This window comes from Rhinatrema bivittatum, chromosome 7 (genome assembly GCF_901001135.1).
Source record: "Rhinatrema bivittatum chromosome 7, aRhiBiv1.1, whole genome shotgun sequence".
NCBI classification, from domain to species: domain Eukaryota; kingdom Metazoa; phylum Chordata; class Amphibia; order Gymnophiona; family Rhinatrematidae; genus Rhinatrema; species Rhinatrema bivittatum.
In genome coordinates this window covers 71,077,824-71,103,976 of record NC_042621.1, presented here as the reverse complement: position 1 = coordinate 71,103,976, position 26,153 = coordinate 71,077,824, and the positions used below count along the sequence as shown (strand labels likewise).

At 44.7% G+C, this 26,153-nt stretch overlaps 1 protein-coding gene across 4 annotated transcripts in view; it reads right to left on the bottom strand.

Annotated features, from left to right (window-relative positions):
- The window catches only part of HEATR3 (HEAT repeat containing 3), a 94,173-nt gene that overhangs the window by 50,813 nt on the left and 17,207 nt on the right, over positions 1-26,153 (bottom strand). For all 4 annotated transcript variants that reach the window (XM_029608510.1, XM_029608509.1, XM_029608508.1 and 1 more), the window contains exons 4-6: positions 21,575-21,687; positions 18,949-19,058; positions 6,699-6,839 (exon numbers count right to left, since the gene is read on the bottom strand). In XM_029608510.1, the coding sequence (XP_029464370.1) occupies positions 6,699-6,839; positions 18,949-19,058; positions 21,575-21,687 (364 nt within the window). The remainder of the gene's footprint in view (positions 1-6,698; positions 6,840-18,948; positions 19,059-21,574; positions 21,688-26,153) is intronic.

Genomic DNA, 26,153 nt, shown 5'->3' with positions numbered 1-26,153 from the left:
CTTAATCAAAAAGGTAAACAAATATCTCACCATAACTATTTGCTTGAGGGGCAGATGTGTCCTTTGACCTTGTGTGGGGTGGTGGAACATTCTCTTTGGAGATTTATTTATTTATTTGCAATTTTTGTATACCGACATTCATTAGGAAATCATCACATCGGTTTCCATGTAACATAACGTGGCCAACGGGGCTTTACAATGAAACTGATAGGAGAACTGGGTAGAGGGGAAGAGGGGGAGAAAACAAAGGTAATACTGTACAAATTGAAAAGCGTAATAAAATGGTTAGATATACGCAATGAAACATTATATACAGGTGAATTATTTACAATAAAAATTAGGGAAGGGAGTTAGGAAGTGGGGAGAGCGGTAGAATGCTTGGGGGGCGAGGGGAAGGGGGGGGGGAGATAGGAATGGGCTCCTGTTCTTGAACAGAAGGCTTGTTGAGAGATGAGTTGTACTAGGGGGAATATTGGGTCAGGAGTCTCCAAAGTGTAAGCCCTTTGTCAACAACACTGAAGGGGTGAGGATTCTGGTAATCAGAGGGGGGCAGGGGCAACAAATCTCTTCTCTTTGGCCTTCCATATTCATCCATCAAACCCCTCCAAATGCTACAGAACTCTGCAGCCAGAATCCTTACCAATACGAATAAAAGAGATCACATCACCCCCATTCTCAAGCTCCTCCACTGGCTGCCTATAAAGCAAAGGATCCTATATAAAGTACTCACCGTAATTCATAAATCCATTCACAATATCTCTCCTCTTCAATTATGTAACCAACTACGCCCTCACTCCTCCTCTAGACCCATCAGAGGAGCATATAAAGGCACACTCTATGTACCTTCAACAAAATCCTCGCATCATAAACGTGCCATATCTACAGCAGGCCCCATTCAATGGAATGCGCTCCCACCAGACATTCGGCTTGAGTTCTGCCACTCTTCATTCAAAAAAAAACTTAAAACCTGGCTCTTTAGCCAAGCTTTTCCAGGACCATGATCATCATTTTTTCCCCTCCAACCAGCAAGAACATATCTTCTTCACAAACCCCCATTTTCCATACCACTACCTACTTCGGTATCTAATCTCTTGCTGCAGGACACTTGAGACTTTCTCACTTATACGTTATAATTTTTATGCTCAATAAGACCTGTCAACTTAATTGTTTAAGTCTTTTTTTTTTTTTTCTCCTTTATCTTTTGGTCATCAATGTTACAACGTTATTGTTAAATTTTGAACTTATGTACACTGTTCCAAGTTTCATAACCTTGTTCTATGTAATGCCTTTTGGCAATTTTCATGTTCTGTTTCAATGTAAACCGATGTGATCTTTATTTCATATAGGAACACCGGTATATAAAAATCTAAAAATAAATAAATAAATAAATAAATAAATGAGTTGTACTAGGGGGAATATTGGGTCAGGAGTCTCCAAAGTGTAAGCCCTTTGTCAACAACACTGAAGGGGTGAGGATTCTGGTAATCAGAGGGGGGCAGGGGCAACAAATCTCTTTGTGCATCTGGGCCAGCATATAACGCTTTAAGGACATCGAAGACAAATGCTTTGGCCTGCTTAAATGCCTTGCTTAAGAGTGTTGACAAAGTCTGAGCAGAGCGGGTGTGCGTAAAGTGCATCAGTACTGATTGCATCAAGGGGACACATATGCCATGTATTCTTGCACTATGGATCGATGGGTCATGCATAGCCTGTGCTGATGTGTCTGTGGTACTGATGCACCTCGCTTGTGCTTCTTCGGTGCTGACTGCTCCAATGGCCTCACAGAGCGATGCCATTTCTACTTTGATACAAGCCAGTCAGCACTACTTGACCCCAATGAAGCAGACAATGCTGCATTCAGGAAGAGAACAAACTGCAACTCCGAACAGACTTACACAGCTCCTTAACTCTACATGCCCTGAAGCGCTAGAAACACAGAAACATGGAGGGGAGTTTGCCATAGCTACACAGTGCTCCCTCCAAAACACGGGGCCCCAGAATAGTTGCCCTAATTTCTTCCCCCACCCCTCTAAGAATAGGCTTGGAAGGAAGGCATTTTTCAAATGAGAAACTACTACTTACCTGATGATTTCCTTTTCTCTGATGAATACAGGTTAATCCATAACTAGTGGGTTATGCACCTCTACCAGCAGATGGAACAAAGCTGACGTCACAGTATATATACACCCCTGCTCTGACATCAGCTCGCCAGAATTCTCTGCAAAAGCCAACTAAGGACAATACTTGGATTATAACCATTCACAGACAACCACTCAGTAACAGGAAACACTGAGCTCAGACAAAGAGTGTAACATCACTAATCTAGGGACCGATATGACACTTACCAGTTATCCTGGGAATGCAGCCTCGCAGGAGGACAACAGAACCACAAACCGACAGTCAAGGGGAGGAAGGTAGATTAACCTGTCTTCAGAGAAAAGGAAATCATCAGGTAAGTAGCAATTCCTCATTTCTCAGCATTCAGACAGGTTAATCCACATCCAGTGGGATGTATCCAAGCTACTCCCAAAAAGGGTGGGAAGCTGCCTGCGGTCCGAACATCACTGCACACGTAAAGGCTGCATCCCCCTGAGCCTGCACATTCAAATGGTTAAAACGTGTGTAAGGAGGACCACTTTGCTGCTCGGCAAAATTTGATGGGAGACAGTTGAAGCTCTGCCCATGACACTGCTTGAGTTCTAGTGGAATAAGCCCTAACCTGCTTCGGTAACTGCAGCTCAGCATCCACATATGCTGCCGTGATAACTTCCTTAATCCAGCAGGCTATTGCAACCCATGATGCTGGCACATCCTGTTTACTCCCACCATGGAGCATGAACAGCCGGTCAAGTCTTCCTAATAGGTCTAGAAACCTCCAAATACCTCAAGAGATGTCGCCTGACATCGAAGTTTGCAACAAAATGATATTCCTCCACATCTCTTTCCCAATCCAGCATCAGCAGGGAAATCCACTGATTCCAGTGAAAGTCCAAAACCACTTTTGGCAAAAAAAAAAAAAAAAAATGGAACAGTTCACAGCTGGACCACCCCCGGAATCACTCGCAGGAACGGTTCCCGGCAAGAGTGAGCCTGTAGTTCGGAAACTGCGCACAGAACAATTTGCCACCAGAAAAACCATTTTCAAGGTAAGTGACCTCGAGGAGAGGGTACACAGTGGCCGAAAGGTGCAACCCACCAGAAAATCCAGAACCAGATTAAGGCTCCACAAGGGTACCTGCAACCGCACGGAAGGATGAAGATGCTTCACTTCCTTTAAGTACCGGGCCACATCTGGATGGGCTGACAAGGATCCACCATTCACCTGGCCCTGGAAACAGGTAATAACTGCCACCTGTACCTTCAAGGAATTAAGGGCCCAGCCTTTAATCAACCAATACTGCAAAATGTCCAAAATGAGTTGCATCTTCACCGAACGAGGATGAACCTCTTGTTCCTCACACCAAGCCTCAAACACTCGCCAAACCAACATAGGTTAAGAACGTTGAAAACGTCCAAGGTCGAAGCAAGGTGGAAATCACAGCAGTGGAATATCCATGCTTTAGCAAGTGACCCTTTCAAGGGCCATACCATAACACAAAATAGAGTCAGATCCTCGTGAAGAATAGGCCCCTTTCGCAACAGATCTCTTTGGAGCAGAAACCAGAGAGGAGAGCCAGACAAGAGTCTCCACAGATCTGCATAACACGGCCTTCTGGGCCAGTCGAGAGCTACCAGAAGCACCATCTCCATGTACCTCTTGAACCTTCAAACCAACCTGCCCAACAAGGGCCATGGGGGGGGAGGTATTCAAAAGTTTGCCCATCAGCCACTCCTGCACTAGAGCATCAATGCCCAGAGACTTTGGATCTCACCTGCGACTGAAGAAACTAGGTGCCTTCACATTGCATAACAGTCTAGATACGGTAGACCCCAGCAACCCACTATGAGCTGGAACGCTTCGTCCGACAATTCCCATTCCCCTGGATTTAGACTCTGTATGCTGAGAAAAATCAGCTCTCACATTGTCTTTTCAAGCAATGTGGGAGGCAGAGATCTCCTAGAGATGTACCTCCGCCCATACCTGCGACACTTGTTGACTCTTTGTGCCTCCCTGGTGATGGATGTAAGCCACTGTTGTTGCATTGCCAGACATCACTTGGAGCACTTGACCTTACAAGCAGTCGATGAACTGCAAACATGCCAACCGAACGGCACGCGTATCCAGATGATTGATGCTCCAGAGCGACTCCTCTGCACTCCAGCGCCCCTGCGCCATCAGCTGACAATGAGCCCCCCCCAATATTGGAGGCTTGCATCTGTGAGTACCAGACAGTCTGGAGCTTGCAAGGAAACTCCCTTCCTCAGATGGTCTGCCTCTGAGGCATGGAACTTGCAAATGATGACTGACTCCCTTCAAGTCCAGGATGGGCCGAAAAGAACCCTCCTTGCGCACAACGAAATAAATGGAATAACGGTCTGTATTTTCTTGTGATTTGGGTACTGGAATCATGGCCTGCAAACTCAGGAGCCTTGATAACGTAGTCTCCACTACCTGCCACTTTAGCGGGGAGCTGCAGGGAGACTCCATGAAAATGTCCTGATGAACGTTAAGAAATTGCAGAACATAGCCTTCCCTTATCACCTTCAGAAACCAGTAGTCTGACGTGATCCTGACCTATCTCTGATAAAACAGACGACCCTGTATCTCCTGCTCCTGGATGTGGGTGAGTACACCTTCATTGACAGGGTCGGGAGGCAGCATTACCCAAGCCTGTACCCCCTCTGGACTGCCTGGGCCAAAGGTCTAGCCCTTTGCAAAGCCACTCCTCTGTGGGGTTGAAAACTTCTGAAACTCCTAGTACGGTTTCTCGCGCCAAATAGGCACAGCGTCTGCTTATCTCCTGGCAACCGAAGAACCTGGGACTCACCCCACTTATCAGCCATTTTTTCCAACTCACTCCCAAATAAAAGTGATAAATTAAAAGGCAATTTTGTAAGATTAGACTTTGAAACTGCATCGGCTGACCAATTCCACAGCCATAGTTGACGCCTGGCCGCTATCACCGAAGCCACTCCTCTTGGCAGAAGTACAGACCAGATCGCAGCCTGCATCTGCTGGTTCCATCACTGCCCAGGAATTCAAACCAGTCTCATCAACCTCCTAAAATAGAAGCAAACAGGCGTAAGCCACCCTGGAGAAGCAAGAAGCTATTTGCAAATTTACTGCTACTGCTTCAAAGGTCTGCTTAAGTATAGCCTCAATTCTCCTATCTTAAGCATCTTTCAATGTCGCTCCTACTTCTACCGGAATGGTCATCCTTGGTGACAGAACACAACAGTGCATCCACTTTCAGAAAACGCAACTGTTTTCTCGCCATCAGATCAAAGGGGTATAGACCTTCCCAGGCTCGTTCCCTTTTAAAATTAGCTTCCAGAGCGCCCAATTAAAGATCAATCAACTCTTGAATAGCATCCATAGCAGGGAAGAAGCAAAGCAACCAAAATAGGATTTTTCTTTGGCTCAGATATGGGATCAGTACCCAGTACTTCCAGCATCTTCAGTGTTTGACAGATTAGCGTTGGCAACTCATCTCTATGAAAGAAGCACAACATTGTTCTATAAGGTTCTAATCCCAGAGGAATTTCCCTATCCCCCCCCCCCCCCCCAGGGAGTAAGGATCTCCTTCCTCATCCGTGCCATCTGGGTCCCCAAAAGGCCAAGACGCCGTCGACTTTTACCTGCGGTACCAGCTTTGCGGGATTCCACAGTCTGCGATCCTGCACTTTCAGGTTTGGCTGGCTCTGTCAAATGTGCCTGTAGAAAGAACTGTAGTCCCTGAAAAAATTCCACCCAAGAGAAGGTTGAAGGGTCCTTACCAAAACCAGGAGTCGTCAGTCTGGTGCCTAGTGAGCTGCTCTCCCCTGCTGACGAACTATTTAGGGGAGTCTCAAAACTAGGCTGAACTTCTGAAAGATCCCCCTCCGGTTCCCTTCCTGCATCATGTTGGGAAAGGCCAGACTCAGCAAAATCAGTTGGAGACATCTTGCCCTGAGCCTACAAGCTGCGCTGACAAAGATTAGAGGGAACCCCCGGCTGCCGGAGACAGACATAGTCTGTCTCCGGCAGCAGAGGGCTTCTGCCTTCATCACCACACTCAGCGTCCTGCACCTGCTAAGCCTCTCAGCTGAATCTCTCTTGGCAGTTAAGTCCACACCGGAAACCGGCTACAGGACTAAAGCACTGGACTGAGGGAGGGATCGCCAGATATCATCTCAGGAAAACACAAATTAGGGAGGGACCATAAGGTATCACCTCAGGAGAAGCAGTGCATGATTAATCCTTTTTTTTTTTTTTTTTTTTTTTTTTTTTTTTTAATACAAGCAATTCCCAGTAAGGAAATGCATGTCCACCATCTGCTGGAGACAGAGAATACTGGCGGGCTGCTGTCACAGCAGGGGTATATATACCTAGGCGTCAGCTTTGTGGTAGAGAAAAAGGTTAAGGTTAAAAAAAAATTAACATGCATCATTAAACAATTTTTTTCTTAAAATATAGCTAGGTTATTTCAATAACTAGTATTATTATTATTAAACCAAAAATCAGCAAGTATAAGCTCATGAACACAGAGGAAAATTATGTTGTCTTAAAACCCATCATCACCAGAAGTTCAGATTATGAAAATACAGAATTCACAAACCTGCCACTAGGGTCTTTATGAGGGAAAACTCCATCGCTTCACCTGAAGACAGCATTGCCGACTCCAACACCTGAAGTGACGGGGCATCAAAAGAGGTCAGGAGGTCTGGGTTGTCTTCTGTCACGGTCTGTAAACAATACGCTAGAGACACAAATGAACGGGGTTTGAAGATTTCCTCCACGACTTGCTCGTCAGGGATAAAATGTACTCCCAAACCCTTGCCTTCTAAATCATTTGGGTTTCAGGACGGGTAACAGGAGTGCATTTCTGCCCTAGCGAATGAACACCCCTCCCCTCACACCCATGCAAGCCAATGTCCCACACCTCTCCTTTTTCTCCTCCCTCCATCCCCTCATTCTCTTCTCCCCAACTATTTCATCCTTCCACCAGCTCCCTCACTCTCCTCTACTCCCTACCTTTCCCTCTCACCCCTGCCTCCTATAGCAACCCTCTCTGTGTCCTCTCAAACCCTCATCAGGCCCAAATATACAGCAGTCTCCTACTACGGAGGCCCAACTGGGGCCAAGATGCCTCCACCTCACTTGTGGGAAAAATTCATTCAGCCCAGGAGAGCGGGTTGAGCGGATTTGTTTAACTTCGCAAATGAAGAATCCATTTAAACAGCTAAACACATCCTTAGCCATCCTACCCAAAATACAATAGTAAAGTAACCTTGTAGGATCTCAAAAGAATTAAATAAAACAGGCAGATGGTTTTACGGATATTCTAGAACAAGGAGATCATAAGAGGAAGTTCCAAGAGGGTAGACTAAGAAAATATTACTTCATGGAAAAAGGGTGCAGGATGCAAAGAACAGTCTTTCAAACAAACAGAGGAAGGAAACCCCGAGATCAAGTGGTTTACAACACTGCAACAAAAGGTAATGTGGGCAGACTTACTGGGCCCTATAGAATTTAACAGTGAATAAGGACTATGTTTAAACCAGAATAAATTAGAGCTTAACACGTTGAAAAACTCTTCTGAATCCTATGCAACACAGTAACTGATAAATCAGTTCTCCCGCACCAGACAATTAAAGGTTAAAACTCTATTTAATCCACCTCCTTGTGCACACACACATAGCAAGGACACGCTTAAAACTAATCTGAGAAAATTCTTTTTCACTCAACGTGCAATTAAGCTCTGGAATTTGTTGCCAGAGGATGTGGTTAGTGCAGTTAGTGTAGCTGGGTTCAAAAAAGGTTTAGATAAGTTCATGGAGGAGAAGTCCATTACCTGCTATTAATCAATTATACTTGGGGAATAGCCACTGCTATTACTGGCATCAGTAGCATGGGATCTTCTTAGTGTTTGGGTAATTGCCAGGTTCTTATGGCCTGGATTGGCCACTGTTGGAAACAGGATGCTGGGCTTGATGGACCCTTGGTCTGACCCAGCATGGCAATTTCTTATGTTATGTTCTGTTCTTAAGGGCCTGAGAAAGATGACAGCTATAATGCTTGAACGCAGTGGGCATGGAGTAAGTCTGGAGTCTTGCCTCGATATTATTCTAGCCTCATTCTTTTAAGTGGAAACTAATTTTCCTGTTATAATTTTTTATATCACTAGCAATGCAAATTTTAAATACGGCTCAGAAAACACAATGCCATGCCACACTGATGCTGAAATATCCACATCATTTTATTCAGATCAACTTAATGAGAAGCACTGCATTCAGATCAGCGTACCAGGAACGGTCACTAATGCAGCAGACCCGTGTACTCATTCCATCTTGGTCTAATCTAAGTGACCATCAACCTTCTCAGCTAAGTAACTCTGCCAGTTCTCAGACTTCATAAACTAATGTTTCAAATATGACCACTTGTATGTTTCTAATTCTCCTAATCTGTAGCCACACAAGTTACTGCTGCTGACGTAGCAGAGAAGAGAAGTGTCAAACGATACTTCATGGCCTCACTGGCCAATTTGAAGGTAACTGCTATGCAGGATTATGGGGGGGGAGGGGGTCCTGGAGAGCAGGCAGGTCAGGCGTAGTGCTGCCTGACTAGCCACCTTTCATTCGGGTTGGGGCCTCAGAGGCTGGTGGGTCTTATGAGGGGATACAGCACCCACTGGAACAGGCAGGCAGCAAAAAAAAAAAAAAAACCAAAAAAAACCCAAAAGGGATGGGAAGGTGCCCTGGCTGCACTGAACACAAACAAGAGTGAGCACAAACAAGACTGGGACGGACAAGTTAGCACATGGCAGAGTTAGAGCCAGACAAAGCACAGAACCACATTGACAAGGGGCCACTGGAAGACCAGACACAAAATAGGAGCAAAGCTAGGAATACACAGGCAAGGAAGGATGCTAGGAGGCCTAACACAAAGAATCAGGCAAGGCATTCAAGAACAAACACTAGTCAAAGCATACATTGACAAGGGGCTACAAGCAGAGAAGAGACTCCACCTTGAGACGGGGAGTAAGCTGTGAGGGAGGGTTTTATAAGACTGGCCTTGCTGCATCCTGCAACCTTCAAGGAGGCGAGTCCAAGCGTGGCCCAGTGAGGGCCCCTGCTGGTAGCGGGGCTGCCTAGCAACCAATATCACTATATATGATAATGCTGATGGACAAACAAGGAAAGACGTTTGGGGGGTGCCCAAACTCCCAGCCCCCCCCCCATTTCTTAGTGGGGGTCTAAGAAAAAAATAAATAAATAAATCATGCCTCCAAAATGTTTAACAAAAAAAAAAAGCAACAAAGGGAAGAAATACCCAAAATTGGAACCAAGGAAAGCCATAACACCTCTTCTTTTGGATCTCTGTCTACAAGGCACTGTGATTTATGATTTCATGCAATGTTCACTCTATTTTAAGGGGGTGTGCGGGTGAACACTACTGTTATATACGTAACTTTGTAGGTGTGCAGGAGAGAGAGAGTATCATGTGCTCTTTTTACCATAGCACTGCCAACTACTTCTGCCATCACCAAGGACCTGATTTCTTTCTCCATTCTCTCTCTTTTCTGAGCTTCCATTCATTGCCGTATCTCCCTTCTCGTTCCCCTGTAACTTCTCACATCTTTGAACTCTATAACCTACCCTTCCCCGACTCTTCCATTTTTTTCCGTCTCCCATCCCTACTATCACAACTCCTCTTGTTCTTCCATCTTCACATCATCCCTCTTCCTTACACCTCTCACCCCTCCACAATTATGTTTGCCTCCATTTCTCTCTCCCAGTTGCCTTAATACATTTCCCTAACATCTGCCCTTTTTCCTCTTCCTCCCTTGGCCCCAGCATCCATCCCCCTACCTCATAGCACGCATGCTACCATCTAGATCGCTCGCTTGCTTGAAGCAGGAGCCACGAAGATCAAATTCAAATGACAAGATCCTCTGATCTACCCCACATCTCCCACACACACACATTTGGGAGGCAGGCTAGCGACTGCAGGAGAGGTAAAGCTCAGTAGATTGGCTGAACTGCAGGTAGAATCAGGAAAGGATTGGAAAACAGCCCATCCTGTGGGCAGCTGAACAAAAGCAAGCTCCACTCTGTCACCTCCTTACTATCCTTAACTAATAAGCCTTGATATTTTTGATGCAACTCCAAAACTGCTCTTTGCTTCAACAGCAAGGGGAAAGGGGGAATGGGACTGTCAGCAACCAATGAAGGCACAGACTTTTAAGGCCTGGGGAACTGATGCGCAGACATCAGGGAAAAAAGTACAGGACTGCTTCTACAGTCAAGTCCATAAGCAAAGCACATTAAGCAGCACTGTCTGAATTTTCAAAAAGCCTCATCACCCAGTAAAAATGTTGCTAGCAGTAAATTTTTTTAGTTATAGGAAAATTGGTTCTTACCTAACTTTCGTTCTTGAAGTACCACCGACCAGTCCAGACAAGTGGGTTGTACCCAAGCCCCTCTATTCTGGGCGGGAACCTGAAAGACTTGTGCGCCACACACTTTCCCTAAAAGTTGCCTCTTCTGGCGCCCGCACATCCAAGCAGTAATGTCTGGTAAAAGTGTGAAGAGAAGACCACGTCGCCACTCGACAAATCTCCTGTGGAGAAAGCCCAAGAGGTTTCCTGCACCCTGGTGGAATGCGCTCTCAACCCCTCCAGCACTGACCGGCCCTTATAGATGTAAGCCAAATTTACCGTCTCCTTCAACCTTCATGCAATAGTTCCCTTGGATCACTGAACAGGACAAACAGATGATCCGATCTCCGAAAGGAATTCGTCACCTTAAGATATCGCAAAAGAATGCGACGCACATCCAATAAGTGAAGCTCCCTTGACATCGGAGCATTGGCTGGCAAATTCAAAAAAGCCGGTAGCCTGACAACCAGGTTAAGGTGAAAGGACACCACTTTAGGCAAAAAGGAAGGAACCATCTGTAAAGAAACCCCATCCTCCGAAAAACAAGGGAAAGTGTCCCTACACAACGCTTGCAGCTCAGTTATTCACCTAGCTGAACAAATAGCCACCAGGAAAACAGCTTTCAGGGATAAATCCTTTAATGATGCCCTCCTCACCGGTTCAGAGGGAAGACCACACAGTACCCGAAGAAACAAATTCAGATTCCACACTGGACAGGTCTTCTGAACCAGAGGACGTAGATGCTTTACTCCCTTTAGGAAAATGAACCACATCCAGATGAGATGCCAGTAGTCTACCCTGAATCCTACCTCGAAGTGATCCCAAGGCTGCCACCTGGCCCTCAAGGGAATTTTAGGCCAAGCCCTTAGCCAAACAGTTCTGTAAAACGGCCAGGGTCTGTGTAACGTCCACCTTCAAAGGTTGCATCCTGTTTTGAAAACATCAAGAATTGAACATCCTCCGCACTCTGACATAAGCCATTGACGTGGAAGGTCTCCTTGCCTGAAGCAAAGTCGCAATCACAGGCTCTGAATAACCCTTCAAACGGAGTTGCCGCCTCTCAAAAGCCTAGCCGTTAGACAGAAGCAATTCTCCCGGTCTGAAAATATGGGCCTCTGCCGCAGCAATCCTGACAGATGGGACAGTCCACTGTCCCATCTGTCAGGATTGCTGCAAAAAAACTTTTTAACCTCACGCAACAACCTATCCATACTATACCCAAACTTGAGGTAGGCTTATTCAAGTCTAAGTCACTTCAAATTCTCCTCACCTACGCTCCTCCCGGACTTTTAGATCAAGATGCCTCTCCCATGATAGAGGTTATAGCCAAATACTTAAATCTAGACTCTCCTGCCATAATCATTGGAGATTTTAACCTCCACATTGATGCCAATCCTCGATCGACCAACTGTGATGCTTTCCTATCGGCACTCTCGGACATGGGCTTCAAACAGCACATTAACCAACCAACACATAAAGCGGGTCACACTCTTGACCTTATCTTCACAAATTCTAATCTCACCCCACTCTCACCCCCCATATGCCTACCAGTCCCCATGGTCAGATCATTTTATGATCAACTCCACCTTCAGGTCATTGACAGGATTGACCACACCTCATCAGCCTACAACTCTATACTACAGGAAAACTTGTTCTTCAGAAGATCTTGGCAAATCCCTGATCAGAAAACTCCCAAACTTGGATCTTTCAAATCCCAATTCAGCTATCACCTCATGGCAAAACATCACTGAAATGATAGCCAACGAATTATGCCCACTGTCAAGAAAAATTATAAACCCCTCCCATAAAAATAAGCAACCATGGTTCTCAAATGAACTCCGCACTCAGAAGCAAAATCTAAGACGGAAAGAAAAAGAATGGAGGAAGAATTCTAATCCCCTCACTCTTTCCATATACAAAACTACTCTCCACCAGTACAGATCAGCAACACTCCGAACAAAAAGAGATTTCTATGCTCACCGCATCCACGATATGCTATATGATGCGAGGGCCCTCTTCTCCTATGTTTCAGAACTTACCAAAACGGCTCTTCCTAATATCCCTGACGATACAGCTCAATCAAAGGCCAATGACCTGGCCTTATTCTTTCAAAATAAAATCACCAATACCCTGGCTAGATTACCTGTCAACACAAATCCTACTCTTCCGGACACAGTTCTCCTACCAAACTTAGACATAAGATTGGATTCCTTTGATTCGACCCACACTTTAGAGGTAGAATCGCTGATAAAAAGAATGAAACCTTCGACCCACCCGCTGGACCAAATACCCTCCAAGTTACTGATTCTCATTCCAGAATACATATCCAAATATCTAGCTGATATCATCAATTGCTCCCTTACACAAGGAACATTCCCGGACGCGCTCAAATTGGCCACGCTCAAACCCATACTCAAAAAATCCAACCTGGACCCAGAAGACCTCAACAATTACCGTCCCATATCAAATCTCCCATTTGTATCTAAGATCATGGAGAAAATTGTAAATAAGCAACTTTCAAATTACCTAGAAGACCACAATATACTTCACACGTCACAATATGGTTTCCGAAAAGAACACAATACGAAAACCCTCCTCACCTCCCTCCTGGATCAACTATATATTGGTTTTGATAAAGGACAGTCATTTCTCTTAGCTCTCCTTGACATCTCTGCGGCTTTTGATACGGTAAATCACAACATCCTCCTAAACCGACTCTCAGACATAGGAATTACAGGTTCAGCCCTCAGATGGTTCGAATCTTTCCTCAGTAATAGAGGCTATAAGGTAAAAATTAAAAACATGGAATCACCTCATACTAATGCTCCTTTTGGCGTCCCCCAGGGCTCCTCCCTTTCACCCACCCTGTTTAATATCTACATTCTCCCCCTCTGCCACCTACTTTCAAACCTCAAACTCAAATTTTATATTTACGCAGATGACCTTCAAATTTTAATCCCTATATCCAAATCATTGGACTCAACACTCAGGTTATGGAACTCTCATCTACAAACTATAAACCACTACTTATCCAGCCTCAACCTTGTGCTCAACACTTCTAAAACCGAACTCTTGCTAATTACACCAGAAGGTAGTCCCATACTTCTCCAATCACAAAATATTCCACATATATCACACGCCAGAGATCTTGGAGTCTTAATCGACAGTCACCTGAACCTAAAGCATTTTATAAAACACACTACTAAGGAGTGCTTTTACAAGTTACAAGTACTCAAAAAACTCAAACCGCTCCTATTCCACTACGATTTCAGATCCGTCCTCCAAGCCATTCTGTTCTCCAAGATCGACTATTGTAACTCCATTCTGCATGGTCTTCCAGCCTCTACCATTAAACCGCTCCAGCTGCTACAAAATGCAGCGGCAAGGATTTTGACAAATACCAATCGGAGAGAGCATATTTCTCCCATTCTAAAAGATCTCCACTGGCTCCCAGTAAATTTCCGGATCCTCCATAAATCTCTCACAATCATTCATAAAAATATCCACCATCAAACCCCGCTTGACCTGTCTCATCCTCTCAGACTGCACTCGACAGCCAGGCCTTTAAGGGATGCTTACAAGGGATCTTTACACGTTCCTACAATCAAATTAGTGCACCACGCATACCTCAGAGACCGGTCTTTTTTCTACCGCAGGCCCTTCCATGTGGAACGCCATGCCTCCGGACCTCAGACTGGAGACTTGTCTAACAACTTTTAAAAAGAAACTAAAGACATGGCTGTTCAGCCAAGCCTTCCCCTCTACAAATTCCATTGCCTGATCTAGAATTGTACACCACACATCTCTGTAAACAAAACTCTCCAAATTTTTCATGCATAATATCCATTAAAGAGAGGTTGGCCCCTTGCCCCCTCTTCTGTATATAGTATTTATTCTATTTTATTTCATTTTATTTATATATTTATTGCTCCGTTCACCCCTTCTTTATTTTCCTACTCCAAGTTAAGGCTTCCTTGTTATAATGTAACTGTATGCTCCGTATCTCTTGTTGATTGGTTAATTGTATATTCTGCTTAGTTCATTGTAAACCGAATTGATTTGATTTGTATCAAGAAAGTCGGTATATAAAAGCCTTAATAAATAAATAAATAGATACAGAAGGTCCACAAACCATGGCCAGTGCAGCCACTCTGGTGCCACCAGAATCACCCTGCCTGGATGAAGCTCGATGCGCTGCAGCACTCTACCTATGAGAGGCCATGGTGGGAACACGTACAATAACCAATGGGTCGGCCAATGTTGAACTAGAGCATCAAAGACCTCCAATCCGACCTCTCTTCTGCAACTGAAAAACTGATATGTTTTTTAATTTGCTAGAGTCGCCATGAGGTCCATCGCTGGCCTGCCTCAGCTTGGCTGCAGGAAAGCGAAGGCCTCCACTGACAACTTCCACTCCCACGGATCCAGACGCTGTCTGCTGAGGAAATCTGCCAGCACATTTGTACACACTGGTGACATGAGAAGAAGCTATTCTCACCAGATGTACCTCCGGCCACTCGAACAACTCTTGCACTTCCAAAGCCACTAGATGACTCTTTGTATTGCTCAGATGACTGATGTACACCACTGTTGCCACATTGTCCAAAAACACTTGCACCAATTTGTCTTGAACAAGCGGAAGAAACTCCAGCAAGGTTTTGCGCACTGCCCTGGATCCAGTCTATTGATAGGCCAGGTCGCCCCCCGCCCCCCAGTGACCACTGACCCTAGGCTGATTTTCTCTGACAAATTGCCCCCCAGCCAGAGAGGCTGGCATCCATGGTCACTACCACCCAGTCGGGCACTTCCAGATCCATCCCTTCCTCCAGACTGTGTCGAGACAGCTACCACGAGAGACTGGACATGGCATCCTCTAACAGTAAAGGAACCTGAAATTCTTCTGACAGCGGATCCCAATGGGATAACAGAGCCCCCTGCAGAGGACACGTGTGAGCAAAGGCCCAAGGAACTAACTCCAGCGTAGATGCCATGGAACCCAAAACTTGCAAATAATCCCAGACTCTGGGCAATGACAAGCACAGCAACTGAAGGACCTGACTCTGCAACCTGACTGCTCTCTCCGAAGTCAAAAACACCTTCCCTAACTGGGTTTCTAAGCGGCCCCCCCCCCAGATACTCCAATGACTGGGCTGGCTCCAATTATCTCTTTGCTAGGTTAGTCACCCAGCCAAATGACTTCAGAAGCTGCAGTACCTGCTGGACTGAGCGACGACACTCCACCTCAGACTTAACTCTTATTAGCCAATCGTCCAGGTATGGGTGCACCAGGATACTTTCCTGCCTGAGTGCTACCGCCACTACCACCATCACCTTTGTGAACATGAGCAGCACTTTCGTCAACCCAAAGGCAAGAGCTTGAAATTGGAAATGTTCTCCAAGAACCATGAACCTCAGGGAACCTTAGCTGTTCGGCCTGAATGGGGATATGAAGATAGGCTTCCTTCAAGTACAACAACGCCCCTTTGTGCATCACTGCTATTAGCGTGCACAATGCCTCCATCTGAAACCTGGGTAATTGCCAGGTTCTTGTAGCCTGGTTTGATTTCTGTTGGAAACAGGATGCTGGGCTTGATGGACCCTTGGTCTGACCCAGCATGGCAATTTCTTGTGTTCATGGCACCCAGAGGGCAGCATTGACCTTCTGCAGATCGAGAATGGGCTGAAAAGTCCCCTCCTTTTTTTGAAGCCACAGAGTATATGGAATACCAGCCCTGCCCCCTCTCTTGAGAGAGCACTGGTACAATGGTGTGCAGGGGTTATAAGCGATGTAGTGTGTATCCTGCACCGCCTCTCTCTTACATTGGGAGACACAGCGGGAGACCACAAAATGGAGGGGAAAATTCTAAGGCATAGCCGTCTCTTATCACCTCCAGGACAACCTCCCTCCCTTAAAGAGCAGCTTCCCCTTGAAGAGATTTGACAGCTGGGCTTTAGACCACACATCCACTGACCAATTCCGCAGCCATAAAAGCCTCCGCACTACCACCATAGAGACCATACTCCTGGCGGAAGTCCAGATCATGTCATAAAGAGCAGCAGCCACAAAGGCCACTCCTGCTTCCAAGCAGGCTGCCTGTGCTGACTCAGCCGTCTTTTACCCTTGTTATGTGCCTTCTGCACCCAGAATAAGCAGGCCCTCTGCAAACATCCGCACACCGCCGCATGAAAATTCAAAGTTGAAACCTCAAACAGCCTCTTGAGCAGAATCTCCAGTGTCCAATTCTGGACATCCTTTAGAGTCGCCGCCCCTGCTACCGGGATGGTCGTCTTTTTGGTAACCACAGACACAGCTGCATCAATCTTGTGTATTTTCCATGACTCCAAGGTCTGTTCTGTTAATGGATATAACTTTGCCATAGCCCTTGCTACCTTCAGGACTGCCTCGGGAGATTCCCTCTCCCGATTTACCAGTTTTTTCACCTTCTTTGGCAGCATAAAGCCTTAGGGGCTCCCCACAATCCCTCCAGGACCAGGTTCACTTCCTCATTATCTGAGTACTCCTGGGTGACTTTAATCCCCAGCTCCTCCAACACCTGGGAAATCAGTGGCCCCATTTCCTCCCTCGGAAACAGACAGACCCACCCACAGGTCATCACCTTCTGCGACCAGCACCACATCAGGACCCTGCACTGGATCCACCAACGCATCCACTGAATCCTGGTCCAGATCCTGCATCGGATCCCCCAAAGCACCAACAGGGTCTTTGTCCGGATCCACTGGACCTCCCTGCATCTGATCATGATCATCTGCCCCTCCAATGAATCCTCTTCCATTGAGGCCTGTCTGAGCCCCAACGAGCGCAGGATCCCTCCTGTCTGCACAGGCCTCTGATCCCTAGCCTTCTTGGCCGCCCAGGGCTTCCTAGATAAGGGTCTCTTGGACCCTAAACCCTTCTTGGCTAAATAAGCCTTGTGGAGAAGCACAAAATCCTTGGAAATCTCTCCTCTGGATCTGAGGAGGAGGAGTCCTGACCAGAAACTCCCCGAGCCTCTCCCCTTTCCCCTGTCATCAGCAGGGTTCTGTTCAGCGGGAAGCAGCACAAGAGGGGAGTCCAGAGGCTCCCAAAATAGCAGCCTGACTCCCAGCATGTGCTGACAAAATTGTCCCCTGCTCCTCCAAAACCCCCCCCACCCCGAGATCTCCAGAGCCAGCCCAGTCGCCATTGTGCTTTTGCTGCCCCCGCCCCCCCCCCCCCCAAGGCACATTCGCAGCAAAACAAGGCCAAATTGAATCTAGCCTGCTTTAAAAAAAAAAACTTTGGCGCGTGCTGAGCGGGAGTTGCACGCCGGTGTTGAAAAGAAAACACCCAGCCCCGACCAACAGCAAGTAATGCAGCTCGTTCCCTCTTGCCTGCCGCCCGGAAAACAAAAACTTACCTGCTGCTTAGGCCCTGCTCTCAGTGCTGTGCCTTCCTGCTTTTTTTATTTTCAAAGAAACAGACCTAGCCAGAAGCCAAAGAAAAAGAACAGAAATACTTCCCAGCTGAGAGTGTCAAGGACACGGAGGGAGTGATGGGGCCAAGAAGGGAACCAGGACTCCTGGCTATCAACCCTCCCCTGACAAGAAGAGCAGAGTCAGGACAGGGGGTCACCGACCCCCGCTCGCCCTGCTCCACCTGAGGGATGGCCCCTCACCTCGGGAGCCGAATCTCCGTATTCTGCCTTTTTTTCCTAGCTCCAGGTTTGCATCTTCTACCATCTGCTGGAGACACAGAAATACTGAGGGTCTGCAGGTGGCACTCTCTGATATGTAGCGGTGCCTCAATGTTTTGTTCTCTGCCTCCATCTGCTGGTGGGGATGCACAGACCCATTTGCTTGGACTGATCCGGGGGAACGAACAGGAACATAAGGCTTGGGGGGATCACTGCACGGAGCGGTAGTTACTATCCTTGAGAGAAACATGGGCGGTAACCTGCACGGAGCGGCAGATACTACCATAAGAAGCTTGCTGGGCACAAAAAAGAATTAGAAGCATTTTTCTTTCCTTCAATGCAGCCCCTTTTTCCCCTCTAAAAGATAAAGAGGGTTTTATGATGACTCTTCCAGGTGTATTTTTTTTTTTGGTCATTTGTTTTTGCTAAGTTAGATTTGTTCACCACCTTCTTTCCAGAGCTTCCGCGAGTGCATTCTGGACACAGTAACCACGTCCGCAGAGCCAGCTTTACTCACATTACATTTAAGGGCTTGTAGTTCACAGATACAAGAAGAAACTGGCAGGGAAATCCACTGCTACAATGAGCAAAACCCAGGAATGGTTCAGCCTGTCACACCCAACCTGGAGTCGTCGCGCGGGAACTACAACTTAAAAACGTTTATTTTCCACTGCAATCCAGCTATAGAGAAATGTTTTTAAAAAAAAACAAAACACAATTTGACATATCGGGAGGCGTACTGTATTTGGACTTACCCGCAGAAACAGAGAGCTCTGTATTGGTAGAAAATCTCTTCAAACACTGTAATACAACGTCCACACAACGTTCCCTAGTGAAGATAGATAACGCTCTGCTGCTACTTTCACTAAAATTAGAGAGAAAGGGGGAGGGAATAAAAACCCACAGCTTTCATTTTACAGTCTTCAACATAAAAATCCTCTGCTCACATCAAAAGAGAGAGAAAGCAGGATTCCCATCTATAAAAAAAAAAATCACGAAAAGCTTCTCACTTCAAACAGAGCGAGTCACAACAGTTTACAAAAAAAAAAAAAAGAGCAGGATCTTTAGCTACAGTTCTAAAGCACCGACCTACCGAAGAGGTGCGCTTCACCTTTAAGAATCCGCTCCACGCAAATCCACCGTTTCAATGGTCTCTCGCTAAGCAGCACCAAAAAAAAAAGTTGCAAAGCTGTCGTGATATGCGCTCAGAGGCTGCTGAGGAACAAACAGCTCCTTTGCTGCATCTGTTATTTCTCTAACTTCTAACTAAAGTGCAAGTGGTATAAAAACGCGTGCAGCAGCAGCAGTTAAAAAGCAAAAAACAAACAATGTTCGGAATTATTTGGAAGAAAATGGGAGCATAAAACAGCATATCGAAACGGGTCTTTGTAAAAGTCCATGGCGCCACCTCACCTCGACCAGGGCGCCGTTCTGGTTGCCCCATCTCAAAAAAATAAATAAATAAATAAATAATAAAAAGCAGAACTAGAAAAGATACAGAGAAGGACAACAACAAAAATAAATAAATAAATAAAGAGAATGGAATGGCTCCCTTATGATGAAAGCCTGAAAACATGCTCCTGCCTGGAGAAAAGGCAACAGCGGGCATATGATAGGAGGTTTATAAAATCATGAATGGGGTGGAATAAACAGGGAACGGCTATACTCTTTCAAAAACTATTTGGTTTATGATGTTTAATTTTTACATTATTTGGTGTATTAGGTTAGCCTTATTTACCTTTATTGTAGAGTGCACTGGTTTGGCTTTGGTAAAGATTTGCAATTAACCAAGCATGAAATAAACAAAACTAAAACTACCTGGTAGCAGATCGAAAACATATTTAAGAAAATATTTTTTGCACTTAGTGTGCAACTGAGCTGTGGAATTTGTTACCAGAAGATATGGTCAAGGATAGCTGGATTTAAAAATATATATACATTATTGGACAATTTACTGGAGGACAGGTCCATTAGCAAAAATATGAGCCAGGCAAACATGGAGATGACCACCAACGAAGGGATCTTCCTATTATGATCTGCCTGGTGCTTCCAAAAAGACTCAATTTGGCCACTGGCCTGACATGATATGGCACTTTGCATAAGAACATGCCATACTGGGTGAGACCAAGGGTCCATCAAGCCCAGCATCCTGTTTCCAACAGGGGCCAATCCAGGCCATAAGAACCTGGCAAGTACCCCAAAAGTAAGTCTAGTCCATGTTACTGTTGCTAATGGCAGTGGCTATTCTCTAGGTGAACTTAATAGCAGGTAATGGACTTCTCCTCCAAGAACTTATCCAATCCTTTTTTAAACACAGCTATACTAACTGCACTAACCACATCCTCTGGCAACAAATTCCAGAGTTTAATTGTGCGTTGAGTGAAAGAGAACTTTCTCAGATTAGTTTTAAATGTGCCCCATGCTAACTTCATGGAGTGCCCCCTAGTCTTTCTATTATCTGAAAGAATAAATAACCGATTCACATCTCCCCGTTCTAGACCTCTCATGATTTTAAACACCTCTATCATATCCCCCCTCAGTCACTTCTTCTCCAAGCTGAAAAGTCCTAACCTCTTTAGTCTTTCCTCATAGGGGAGCTGTTCCATTCCCCTTATTTTGGTCACCCTTCTCTGTACCTTCTCCATCGCAATTATATCTTTTTTGAGATGCGGCGACCAGAATTGTACACAGTATTCAAGGTGCGGTCTCACCATGGAGTGATACAGAGGCATTATGACATTTTCCGTTTTATTCACCATTCCCTTTCTAATAATTCCCAACATTCTGTTTGCTTTTTTGACTGCCGCAGCACCGCTCTTATATAACCCAACAACTAAAAGCGATTAAGAGGAGAACGTTAAAATAAGACAGACCAAAAGCAAACTAGAAGGAAATGGTAAAAGTAATAACCCGAGAAGATTACTGAAAGTAGGATGAAGAAGCAAACTACGGTTTGAAGACCTAAAACAGAAGGAGGGAGCCGAGGTAGCAGAGGCCCACTTGCCCATCCCCCTTCTGAACTTCTCCTTAGGACAACCTGAAACCTCACGAGCTGTCAAGCAAGTAACCCAGCGGGACCCAAAAAAACACGAAAGACTCAAAGGGAAGAATGAGGCGGAGGAGGTCAATACAGGGCTCCTCCTGCCTTTTAAAATTACACCACAACCAACTTTACAGGAAGCAGATAAACACCAAAAAAAAAAAAAAAAATCAGATAAGCTTTCTTTTTTCTCTCTCTTTCATCCTCCCCAGGTTCTAACGCTACAGCACCTTTTCTTTAACAACCCGACCCGTACCGCAGAGTTCTGCCCCTACAGAACAGCCCAAGCTGCAAGTCCTGCTCTGGTGGCATCCAAAAAACATAATAAAATGTGAGCTTACCACAAGTTCCAGAGGAGGTTAATAGCTTCGTTGGCTATATCCTCAATGTAGTTTTTGCTCAGCTCTTTATTTTTCAGAGGGGGGACCACGTTAGCTTCTAATCCAGTGCTGCACTGTAACAAACAAACATTAGGGCAACTATCGTAATTTACAAAAAAAAAAAAATACCACACAAAAGGATCAATACTATTCCTGGAGCAGAGAAAAGAAAAAAAAAAAAAAAAGTTAGCAAAGATCAAGGAAAGTCCATTTGATTTTAAATCAGAATATTAATATCACAACCAGGATTTATTAAAAACCACAATAAGCTTTCCCATGAACTCCCTCTTAGCTAATGCTTTAAAAACAGCAAAGTAAAATGTCAGGGACTCAGGCAAAGGTGTGATGATAAAACATATCAATTGAAAGGTGGCACCGATGAAAATGCCAGAATAAAAAATTTGCAATTAATCACACAAACTATATCCGATCCAAAAAAAAAAGCCACAATGGAGTTTTGTTACATCTGTCAACTGAGAACATTTCTCTTTCAGATTCAGAGTACATTTAGGGACCACAAGAAACTTGGGAGCACTGAGAGGATCACCTTCCGGTGGCTGAAAGGAATCAGTAACTTTTTGCTTGCAAAAGATTTTTTTTTTTAAAGGTATTGGGAAGAAGGAAAGCTACTGGGTTATATTATTTAGTGTGTTTGTGCTTTTAATAGTAAACAGAAGTTAGTGTGTTTCAACTTCCCAATCCCAAATCAGCCTTTTAACTTCACAAATTCCCAACACCTTATTGAGAGTTTGATCAGTCCCCTGTAGGCCAGGATCGCCTGGAAACATGCCTACCTGGTGCAAAGGTGACTGCCCTCACGCGTCACCTAGATAGAATTTTACACAGTGCTGGGGAGGAGCCAGCTGTCGTGGTACATGTGGGCACCAACGACATAGAAAAATGTGGGAGGGAGGTTCTGGAAGCCAAATTTAGGCTCTTAGGTAGAAAGCTTAAATCCAGAACCTCCAGAGTAGCAGTAAAATGTCAGGGACTCAGGCAAAGGTGTGATAATAAAACATATCAATTGAAAGTTGGCACCGATGAAAATGCCAGTATAAAAATTTGCAATTAATCACACAGAAACTATATCCGATCCAAAAAAAAAAGGGAGGTAATGCTTGCCACAATGGAGTTTTGTTACATCTGTCACCAGCATGGTTAAAAGGGGAGGTGAAAGAAGCTATTTTAGCCAAAAGATCTTCAATCAAAAACTGGAAGAAGGATCCAACAAAAGAAAATAGGATAAAGCATAAGCATTGGCAAGTTAAATGTAAGACATTGATAAGACAGGTTAAGAGAATTTGAAAAGAAGTTGGCCGTAGAGGCAAAAACTCACAGTAAAAACATTATAAGATATATCCAAAGCAGAAAGCCTGTGAGGGAGTCAGTTGGACCGTTAGATGATCAAGGGATTAAAGGGGCACTTAGAGACAATAAGGCCATCATGGAAAGATTAAACAATTTCTTTGCTTCGGCGTTTACTGAAGAGGATGTTGGGGAGATACCTGATCTGGAGAAGGTTTTCATGGGTAATAATTCAGATGAAATAAACCAAATCTCGGTAAACCTAGAAGATGTGGTAGGCATGATTGACAACCTGAAGAGAAGTAAATCACCTGGACCGGATGGGTATACACTCCAGGGTTCTGAAAGAACTCAAAAATGAAATTTCAGACCTATTAGTAAACATTTTTAACCTATCATTACAATCATCCATTGTACCTGAAGACTGGAAGGTGGCTAATGTAACCCCAATATTTAAAAAAGGGCTCCAGGGACAATAGCCTGACTTCAGTGCCAGGAAAAATAGTGGAAAGTGTTCTAAGCATCAAAATCACAGAACATATAGAAAGACATGGTTTAATGGGACAAAGTCAGCATGGCTTTACCAAAGGCAAGTCTTGCCTCACAAATCTGCTTCACTTTTTTGAAGGAGTTAATAAACATGTGGATAAAGGTGAACTGGTAGATATAGTGTATTTGGATTTTCAGAAGGCATTTGACAAAGTTCATGAGAAGCTTCTAGGAAAAGTAAGTAGTCATGGGATAGGCGGAGATGTCCTTTCATGGATTACAAACTGGTTAAAAGACAGGAAACAGAGTAGGATTAAATGAACAATTTTCTCAGTGGAGGGCCTCAGGGATCTGTACTGGGACCCATGCTTTAATATATTTATAAATGATCTGGAAAGGAATACGAGTGAGGTAATCAAATTTGCAGATACAAAATTATTCAGAGCAGTTAAATCACAAGCAGATTGTGATAAATTGCAGGAAGACCTTCTGAGACTGGAAAATTGGGTATCCAAATGGCAGATGAAATGTAATGTGGATAAGTGCAAGATGATGCATATAGGGAAAAATAACCCATGCTATACTTACACGATGTTAGGTTCCATATTAGGAACTAAAACCCAGGAAAGAGATCTAGGAGTCATAGTGGATAATACATTGAAATCTTCGGCTCAGTGTGCTGTGGCAGTCAAAGAAGCAAACAAAATGTTAGAAATTATTAAGAAGGGAATGGTGAATAAAACAGAAACTGTCATAATGCCTCTGAATCGCTCCATGGTGAGACCGTACCTTGAATATTGTGTCCAATTCTGGCCACATCTCAAAAAAGAGATAGTTGCAATGGAGAAGGTACAGAGAAGGGCGACCAAAATGATAAAGGGGATGGAAAAGCTCCTCTATGAGGAAAGACTAAAGAGGTTAGGACTGTACATCTTGGAGAAGAGATGGCTGAAAGGGGATATGACAGAGGTGTTTAAAATTGAGAGGTCTAGAACGGATAAGTGTGAATCAGTTATTTACTCTTTTGGATAATAGAAAGACTAGAGGGCACTCCATTAAGTTAGCATGGGGCACATTTAAAACTAATCGGAGAAAGTTCTTTTTCACTCAACGCACAATTAAACTCTGGAATTTGTTGCCAGGGGATGTGGTTAGTGCAGTCAGTTTAGCTGGGTTTAAAAAAGGTTTGGATAAGTTCTTGGAGATGTCCATTATCTGCTAATAATTAAGCTGACTTAGAAAATAGCCACTGTTATTACTAGCGTCAGTAGCATGGGATAGACCTTAGTTTTTGGGTACTTGCCAGGTACTTGTAGCCTGGATTGGCCAGTGTTGGAAACAGGATGCTGGGCTTGATGGACCCTTGGTCTGACCCAGTATGGCAAGTTCTTATGTTCACAGCGCAATTAGACTAGTCTACTGGTATGTCCTTCAAATATTTCTTCTTACATATAGCCACGCTTTACTTACTTATTTCATATCAATATGAATTTATGTATTTTGTATTATTATTTATGTAGGACCCACACTTAAGGAGTTTGTATATCAATCAATCCCAAATTAGTACTAGGTCCCATTACTTTATTATTACTATTTCATCAACATGCTGACGAACTCTGATATCCATGATCATTTTTTTTTTTTTTTTTTTACAATCATAAATTGGTATATACTCATCTCTCCAATGCTAGCATTAATCCAACCCCGACATGATCATGTTTCGAACCACACAGTTCTGCCTCAAGGGGAAATCCTTTTCTTGAATTTTCACGCAGTTCCAAACGTTCAACGAGCTACTGTAGCCCGCGAAGCTGGTTTGCCCTGTTTTCCTCTACCATGAAGGACCAACAGCTGATCCATCTTTCGGAAAGGTTTAGAAACCTCCAGATACCTCATATGTCTCTTGACCCAAGGGATGCAACAGGCGATATTCTTCTGCATCTCTTTCCTTATCCAAGGACGGCAAGGAAATGGACCAATTCAAGTGAAAATCCGAGACCATTTTTGGTAAGAATGAAGGATCAGTACACAACTGTATGGCTCCTGGAGTCACCCAAAGGAACAGCTCCCAGCAACAAGGCCTGCAGCTCAGAAATTCAATGCACAGAATATCACCAGCAGCAGCACTGTTTTCAAGATCAATGACCGCAAGGAAAGGCTACACAGCTGTCGAAACGTAGGGCCCACCAAGAAATCCAACACCAGGTTAAGACTTCACAAAGGAACAGGTAACCCCAAGGGAGGACAAAGATGTTGCTCTCATTTCAAGGAATCAGGATGAGACGATAAGGATTCACCATTCACCTGGCCCCTGAAATAGGCAAGAGCCGCAACCTCTACCTGCAAGGAATTAAGGGCCAACCCATCCTGTAAAAGATCCCGCTCATTTTGGAATGTAACTGAACAAGAACACCTTGATCCTCACAATAAGCCAAACCGGCACATAGGCTAAGGAAGTTGAGAACTTTCGAGCTTGTAGAAAGGTCGCAAGCACTGCAAAAGAATATCTATGCTTCAGCAAGCGAGCCCTCTCAAGGGCCCTATTGTAAGACAAAACAGAGTTGGATCTTTGTAAAGGACAGGCCCCTACCACAGCAGATTCCTGTGCAGCATAAGATGAAGGGGGGTCTTTACCAGGAGTCTTTGCATATCTGCATATCATGGTCATCTAGTACCACCAGGAGCACCACCCCCCTGTGGCCTTCGATCCTGCGAACTATTCTGCCAACATGTGCCACAGGGGAAA